The sequence below is a fragment of the Schistosoma mansoni genome (genome assembly GCF_000237925.1).
Source record: "Schistosoma mansoni, WGS project CABG00000000 data, chromosome 4 unplaced supercontig 0032, strain Puerto Rico, whole genome shotgun sequence".
NCBI lineage: Eukaryota > Metazoa > Platyhelminthes > Trematoda > Strigeidida > Schistosomatidae > Schistosoma > Schistosoma mansoni.
The window spans coordinates 2,249,626-2,258,830 of record NW_017386017.1 but is presented as its reverse complement, the minus strand read 5'-3'; the positions used below and the strand labels follow the sequence as shown (position 1 = coordinate 2,258,830).

At 35.3% G+C, this 9,205-nt stretch overlaps 1 protein-coding gene across 1 annotated transcript; it reads right to left on the bottom strand.

Moving 5' to 3' along the window:
• Window positions 1-166: 166 nt before the first annotated feature.
• Window positions 167-8,771, bottom strand: Smp_103530 (SWI/SNF-related chromatin binding protein). The gene is made up of 4 exons (XM_018791184.1): window positions 8,721-8,771; window positions 4,333-4,512; window positions 3,947-4,273; window positions 167-1,286 (listed from the first exon to the last, which is right to left on the bottom strand). The coding sequence occupies exons 2-4, from the start codon at window positions 4,480-4,482 to the stop codon at window positions 882-884; spliced, it is 882 nt and encodes a 293-aa protein (XP_018645696.1). The 5' UTR covers window positions 4,483-4,512; window positions 8,721-8,771; the 3' UTR covers window positions 167-881.
• Between the last annotated feature and the right edge of the window lie 434 nt (window positions 8,772-9,205).

Sequence of the window (9,205 nt, the reverse complement as noted above, 5' to 3'; positions counted from 1 at the left end):
TCATGATCTCAACTATATGAAAAAATTACTCAAATCTCTACAAAACCCCCTTCTAGTAACAAAATCCTCTTCTTATACAAATATATTCATAACCTTAGAAATAATTGAATTCTGTTAAATACCAGATTAGTATTAAAATATGAAGTTGGAAATAAAACACTAACTTGACAACCTCATAGATATATTTTACTTGCTTCGACACCATACATATAGTTTATTAATTAACATATAAAGCTGTACTTGACTTTAAAAGTTACACATTTTCATATAGATACTACCATCAAAAGCGATACATTTTTCAACTAACTAGATACAGAAAACTTAATTATTATCCACAGATATCTATCTTAACAATCATAATAAATCAATTGCATATTCATTAATTAGATGAAAGTTAAATGCCTAACAAAACAAAGCAAAATTAATGAAAATATAAGGAGTCAAATAATAATGATCATTATAGTTGCTATGATAAATGGTACCATTAGAACTTAACCTGACAACCGTATAGTGAAATTAAAATTAAAAATTAATATATAAAAACAAAGCGATGTAAGAAATGAGTAGAGGTATAATATATATATATATATATATATATTGGCGATGTTTCCTGTGTCGGTCCACACGACATCACTCAAAAAAATCATCTATCGATATAAAACTAAGGAAACAAAAACAAATGTATAAAGTATAAAATAAATGAGAGTCAGCAATGGGAAAAGAATAAATGCATTTGTATTGATGGATCTGTTGAGTCTATCAATATAGAAAAGAAGAAGAAAAAAATGACCAGCAAAGAATCACTGATAAATATATGTTTCAATAATATATGAAATGATAAAGAGTAAGAGAGAAACATTTACATAAACAAATAATATATTCTAATTTCCTGTGTTTATAATAATACTACTTGTATCAGTGGAGACAATTTGTTCTGGTGTTTTGTGATCACTACCAACAGGCATTTCATGAGTGTTAGATCTGTTTGATTGTTGTTGTTGTTGTTGTTCATTATCTTCATCATCTTGTTCTGCACCATCACCCTCCTCCTCTTCTTCATCATCGTCGTCGTCATCGTCATCATCATCGACATCATCTTCATCTCCATCATCATCATCTCCATCACCTCGTCCTACTTCATCACTTGAAATTTGACTTGCCTCACCTAACTCCTTATGATGTGACTGATCGTGTAAGCATGACAGTATCTCGTTTGATTTTGTCTGATCGCCAACTCGAGCACGTTTGGTCGCTACATACAATCCAGCTTTGTATTTCTCCATATCCTATTTTTAAAGAAAAATACAAATATAGAAGTGTATAGTAGATAAAATATTTCAAAAGGTTTAAAATATAAATGTAATTCTTTTTAGATGTTACACTAGAGAATTCAAGAATATTATTGATACCATCCATATCGAAGAGGATGAAATGATGACAAGTTTTGATGTATCTTCCTTATTTACCAATGTACCTGTACCTAGCTCAGATTTGAATTTACTATGTTCATTAGATCCATCCAAAGTTCTTAAGTGCTTAGAGTTGTGTTTACGATCCATCTCATTCACATTTCGAGAAAACTTTTACAGACAGAAGAGTGTGGTAATGGGTTCACCAGTTCCCCCGATTGTAGCGAATTTATTCATTCATTCCTTGGAAACCAGTACGATAACAAGACGTGCAAATCTACAAAAAGTTTCGTTTTGGTATGTAGATGATATTTTTATTATCATTAAACGAAATGGTTTAGAAGAATTGTTTGAAAATGCAAACAGCATTTCGGAGAGCCTTAAGCCAACAAAGGAAACATAATTCAGCGATCACAAACTAGCGTTTCTCGATTGTTTGGCTGAACGAATACATAATAATAAGTTGAAAATAAATGTATTTAGGAAATCAACATATTTAGAAAGATACTTAGATCATGGTTCGGCTCATGCGCTTTGTACGAAAGTCACAGTGGTTAAAATCCAATTAACAGGGGTATTAATTTTATTACAGATAAGAAAGACCAAAAGGTTGAATTGAATGGAGTTTTGTCTACATTTAGGGATAAAAACTACCCGAAAGATTAGAAGTCCACTGTGGTCATCCCATACCGTGGTGAAACATCGGAAGAAATCAAGAGGATTCTTAACAAGCATGATATAAGAGTGTATTTTCGGGCTTGTGACACCATAAGATCAGCATTAGTGAAAGTTAAGGATAGGTTACCAAAGGAGGAACAACAAAATATTGTCTATGAGATCAACTGTCATGGTTGTAATGCAGCTTATGTGGGAGAAACTTTCAGAAAATTGAATGTAAGGTTGAAGGAACACAAAGTGTTTGGAAAATGTTCCTAAATCCTCGGTTGACCCAAAGAAACTTGAGACTAAGTCTGCGATAGCGTTACATACGTTGGAAACAGGACACAGGATTGATTTTGAAGGGACCAAAATACTTCAGAAAAGTTTTAACACTCATAAAGAAAGATTGACAGCAGAAGCGCTGTATATATGGACGAACAAGAACAGCCTAAACCGAAAGGATGGTATTCAACTAGAGACTACTTGGCAAATATTCGTTAACAAGTAATTGGACTCATTCCTTATTCAACCTGTTTATTTCACATGCATCGTTATTTTAACTGAAATTAATCTGGGATATTTTAGCAATACAATTATGTATTTGATGATTCTCATTTTACATGCACATAGATGATTCAGGAACAATTTCAACCTTCAATAGATTAACACCTAATATCAACTATGAATAACTAAATCTTGACCTATATATAACTGGCTCATGTTATCCTAATTACTAAAGTCAACATCTAAATAGGATTGGATTAGCACAGTATAGATTTGATTTGATTGTTAAAGACTATACATTTCTTTGATAATTTTGATTTTGAAGGTAGTTCAGATAAGTTTGCTGGACGAAACGTTGGGATTATTTAAATTTCAATCGCTGAGATTATTTCAAATATAATTTCCGCAAATAATGTCTTCTCTATACTTGGCGCCCAATATTTGTCAAGCTATTCGTTCTAATATTGACGAATATTCGTATAAGTTAAGCAAATAGTTTAATTTCATGATTGTATAACTTTTTAGTCCTATTCCTTTAGCATACATATACATAAAGGTAAGTTGAAAAATGGATAAGAGTAAGGGAACCAAAATATGCTATCATTTCATAGGGTCACTGATTGTTGATCTGAGTCCTGTGCGGAGACATAAACTTTCAGGTTGAAATTTACGAGATTATGGCATTTTATGATTGCAGATCTTTGTTGATATAGTTAAGAAGATAAATCACAGTGACAGAGGTGCACTCACTGTTTATTTTCATAAAGTTTTAACCCTAATATTTCTTCATAGTTTTTAGTACTGGTTCCTATTAGACTTTTTAGCGATAGTTTCGATGTTCAGCTATCATGTTTAGTCTTCTGTCTTCAACTTATTGTTGGTTTCACTAACTCATGCCCCTGTGAAGTGTAGTCTTGGACCTTCACATATTTCTGCTAGTTTCAAGGTATTTGTATCTGTTCATTTGTTTGTATGTCCTGTTATTCAACTTTTGGGAAATATTATCATCATAGATTTATGCACTAAGCTTCAAGCTACATTAATTTTATGATGGTTAAGTACAATACTCGGTTCAAAAAGTAGAAGTTAAACATCTGAGCTACTAAGTCTTAGTTTTACAATAGTATTTATTCATGATAATCTCCAGGATATAAACGGCTTTCCAAATACTCTACTGTTGTTAATGAATATTAGGTCTATATTTATTGGTAATGGGGACACACTAGATTGATGTACATATGCAGCATCACGTTCTATGCTGCTTATGGCTGGCTGACTCCCGAATGTTTATCATTACAGTGATTTAAATAAATTCATAAACTTTTCAAAAAATGGATGAATAGGTAACCTGAAGCACCACTTTTGTAACTTACTTGTTCATAACGCAATTTATCATTCTGTGCGCGTCTTTCGTATTTCTCTTTATCGGAACACTCTTCCCATCGTCTACCTAACTCCTTGGCGATATCACTAACCTTCCAATCGGGGTGCTCACTACGAATCTTTGATCGAAATGCATCGCAAAAGAAGAAAAATGCAGACCATGAACGTTTAGGCATACTTGGATCTTTGATACGTCGCCGTCTACGACCTCGCTTCATTCCAACTGGTGGTATATAATGAGCCATTTCCCGATTGAATCTCTCCGTATCTAATTTTGCCATTTCCTCGAAACACTTTCGTTGTTCCATATTCATGAGCTGCACAATAAGGGAGAATTAATCATGAGACAATAAAAATGCTTTTTGATTTTTCATACCTTCCACTTTTCTGCGCACTTCTTAGAAAATTCACTGAAAATAACATTCTCTGTTGGATGTTTTTTTCGATGCTCCTCACGTATTACTTGCACGAAACATGCATATGGTGTCATCGGTGGTTTAGGACGATTCTTATCTTTTACCATCATTCCTTCTGGTGTAGAGTGAACCTTTAGACTCTATGATTAAAAAATGCATGGTATTGTGATTATTCAAAAAACCACCATTTAACAAGATAATAAATTTTAGTTTGAAAATAACTGCTCAGGATACTTCGCAAAATTAAATATAACAGATGAAAGATAAGTATGAACCCAAGAGAGAAAGAACTTGTTGAAGAGTTTTTTAAATGCTACCATATCATGCAACCGAGAATTCAGTGGCTTCGATCGATAACATAAGTTAAAAGCTAAAACTACAATCATTCTACTCCATATTTCATCTACAAGTTGACATGCGGCTATGAAGATTTGTATGATGATAAAACTAATAAAAGTTTTAAGCTTCAGTTGATTGTAGTAAAACAACTTGACAGATGAAGGGACGATTAAAACTTATTCATTTGACAATTTATCAAAATCTGATTCTTAATTTAAAAAATTTATTTTTTATTTTATTTAAACACATAAATATTGGTACAAAGGGGAACCAGATATATATGCGCCACACAAATCTCACTTGATTTGTGTGAGGGCTGTGATACTCCCCAGGTGCCCAAACCGAAACAGATGGTTTTCTTAGAGGGCCACACCCGGAGCCTTTGACCGAAAGATCTGATCCACAAGGCAGTGGAGCATCGTGAGGAGATGCAGTCCCGTGGTAGACGGTGACCAACGGTTGATTCATACACCATTGGTTCCCTTAGGATACTGGAGCCAGCCCATGTGCACCATTGGTTTGGAATCAGGGTTTTCCAACTCCCCTAGGTGGACTTTCCGTATCCACCAACCCGGTTAAATCGCCGGACATTCGCTTTTCGTTCTCTCAATTTCGTAAACAACAGTAATGCCACTGTGAGAAGGCAGTGAGTAGGACTTCCCTGGAAGAGGCTATATATTCGCTGGCCATGTGAGAGCATTTGGAGAGGGAGAGCGGACTCTCCCCATTCTCGGCTGTACCAGGGCATTTGGGGGCAGGGAGTTGGAAAACCCTGATTCCAAACCAATGGTGCACATGGGCTGGCTCCAGTATCCTAAGGGAACCAATGGTGTATGAATCAACCGTTGGTCACCGTCTACCACGGGACTGCATCTCCTCACGATGCTCCACTGCCTTGTGGATCAGATCTTTCGGTCAAAGGCTCCGGGTGTGGCCCTTTAAGAAAACTACCTGCTTCAGTTCGGGCACCTGGGCAGTATTGCAGCCCTCAAGCAAATCGAATGAGATTTGTATGGCGCATATGTATCTGGTGCTTCCTTGTACCAATATTTATGTGTTTAAATAAATAAATAAATAACTTAATAACATGTTTCTTGAACAGGATTTAATGGAACAAAAAAGAATGGTTTCAGCACAATAGTCTAAAATCTTTATGATGATTTTTAGACCCAGGATGAACACTAATAACTTCTTAGGCCGAAGGTTTATGAAGCAAAGTAGATTCCCCAAATGGATATTTATTATCATTGGCACTAATGTACACATAGAATTGTTTGGCTTAACGACACAGAAATGTGCCACACGAAACGAAATGACAGCAATCTGAAGCAGTAGGAGAGGAGACGGTATGACAAAAAGTAGAACTTATTGAAAAACATGGTTCGATTATGGGTGAGGCTACAATCAGTCTGATAGATTCAGAAAGTGCATTTTGTAGTTGATGGATCAAAGCAGATTATAGCAAAAATAGGAACTAGTTTTGACTCTGAGTTGTTTTAAGGCACTAAGATGCATGTTTGCTTGGACCTAGCTCACATAGTTATAGTGCACGAACGGGTATTACAAGACATACTTATCATACTTTATATGACGGTCATAAGCCTCCGCTTTGTCCGCGTTTATTATTATTATTATTATTATTATTATTATGTGACTCCACTTAATCTTACATGTTTAGTATGATATGGAATCCTCAGCACAAAGTATTTTAACATGTTCTTTTTATAAAACAAAAAACGATAACTGCATATATGCATACATAAATTAAGTAAATAAACTGCCTGGAATTAAATGAAATGTTTTTTGGGAAGATTAGAATCTGCACAACTTTTAATTAGAAACATGTTTAATAATATACGTTACTGACTAGATTATCTCTTACAAACTGTTCGTCACATAGTATATTTGCTAGATGAGGTATTGTAGAGCTTTTATATCTTTGCTTACGTGCGTGAATTTTAAAGTATTGGTGCCCCGCAAGATATATAAGCAGAGAAATAGGAATGAAGTGGATGGTTAGTATCTGATAACACCTGTTAGGAGTTTGCAAGATTTTAGATGTCTATCAACAACCAAATTAATAATTACCTTAAAAGATTCACCATACACCCTACAGTAAAATCTCTTCTCAAAAGCTCGGGAAAGTACAAGGAGAACAGTAAACAAATAATAGGCAACATGTAAGAATTTAAAAGTCGTAAATGTCGAGTAATTCCAAAAGCGTGTACCATATGTTTATATAAGTCAGACGGAAAACTTTCTTCGACAACAACAAAGCATGAGAAGACCAAGAGAGATCAGAGGAGAAACCTACATCAAGACAAATGACCTTTGACACTTTTTATTACAGAATCTCCAGTACAACAAACTTCATGTGATCTCAACAAGGTGTTTGAGTGCTGTTCATGTCCCAGACTAAAATTAACAGTCGGACGTTTAAAAGGATTAAATGTGAGACTATTGATAGCAGACTGTCGTACAATGGGAGACAAGAACTCATTCGTTTCGAGACGATATGGAGGTAAAAATCTATGTCCATACAGTGCGATCATCAACATACTTAGCAAGAGTGATTTCTGTAGAAGGTGGCATATCACGCAAAAAAAAGTGAGAAGGGGAAAGGGGAAGGGACAGCTTCTTGTTACCCGACTTAATTTGGTAAAGACTGAACTCTTTCCTCCAAACACGATGTGAGTTTTCTTCAAGAGAGGTAAGAGTGAAACCAGTTGGTCATCCAGTTGTCGGTGTTGACGCCAGCAAACTTGTTTATTAGTAGTGGTCTTAAGATAGAGTCATAGGCAGAAGCATAATTTAGAAATGAGCATCGAACATAGTTTTTACTTTTTTCCAAGCCGAACACTACGTTATGACGCAGGACAACATAAGCATATAAGGTATTTCTTTTCCATTTGTGAGCAGACTGATATAGATCAACATTCTCTTTTAATTTAGACTGAAGTGCGAGTACCAATAGCTTTCCTATTGTTTTGAGAAGAGGTGAAGTTATTGCTATGGGTCTAAACTTAGTACTCTATTTTTTAAACAAGTGGACGGTATAAAAACCCATGGCAAAAACATGATTTATAAGTGTACTAGCCACAAACCCTAGTGCCTTGAAATAGCACTGTTTATAGGACTTCAGAGCAAATTGCAACCAAACATGCTGCCGAATGTTATCATGAAATACGCAGTGTTCATAACGAATGAGGGCAATTCTTCAGAGGTAACAATCATAAAACATAGTCGTCACATATGCCCAGCTAAGAATAGGTTTCACAAATAAACGACAGTAACCCAACTAAAATCTAGGTAAACTACGGTCTTCAATGTACTAGCGAGCTTAATGTATATGAGAGAAATACGGTAATTTAAAGATCAAAGGAGTGCTACTTGTTAATTTCAAAGACAGCATAAATTATTCACGAAACAAAGATTCTCTATGAGAAGAACCACGTTAGACGACCACGAAACTTATGCAAAATGGATGCATAAGCAAACTTAGCAAGGACTGATTAACTTTTCATCGTTTTAGAATGCATTTGAGACGGGTAGCACCGCTAGTTAAGCACTGACTTATAGTCATCCCGGTAACCAGAATATCTAAGCAGGGTGAAGTAAGTGGGTTCACTTAAGGCTTTCGAAGGCCCTACAGTGAATTTTACCATCATAATACAGTAAACTTCACCATTTGCTTGCCATATTGTAGGTAGCTGCCTACAAATCTGCTGCAAATACTAGTATATGCAGATTTGCATGCTCAGAAATCATGAAAATACTACTACGTAAGAGCGAGAGAAGGATTATGGAAGTAAATGAAACGGTCGTAAAAAATATGAGGTGAAGTTACCAGTAACTACACCTTCATACAGACAAATGTATGCCGGAAGAGTTTCTCGAGGCTGTGGTCTGAAGCGATATAGACGAAATTCGACGCTAAACTCGATTTTAGAAACACAAAGCCCTTAGCAGCTTTAACAAATGTACTACATTTGTAAAAACCATACATACATTCTAATCCCACTTGTTTTCTATTGTAAGCAATTCAGCCATAATACCTGCTTCCTGATTGGCTAGTGAACAAAAATGTCCCAAGGTCACTTTGACGTTGTAAGTTAAGCTTCTGGTTACTTATAACATTCTCGATGTCTAATATATGTTTCATGTAGACCAATCTCAGTCATTTTCCGCCCATTCAGTCAGTGATTGCTGGATATAAGAGCAAGATTTTCATACGAGTTTTCTGTAAGTCATGAGTTTTCTGTTCTAAGTTGAAGCGTTTATGGACGACAGCTGCGATCTTCATACGCTTTGAATGAAATCTTAGATGAACACTATTTTCTGATATCCAGTAATCGCCAACTAAGTAAAGGTGAAAATATCTCGATATCTCATCAAAGAAGCACACTGAGGATGTCTCATATAAGTCGTACATCCTTGTGTTTTAGTTTCTGGAGGTAAATTAGTCACTAAAACTTATAGTCTCAAAGACGCCAC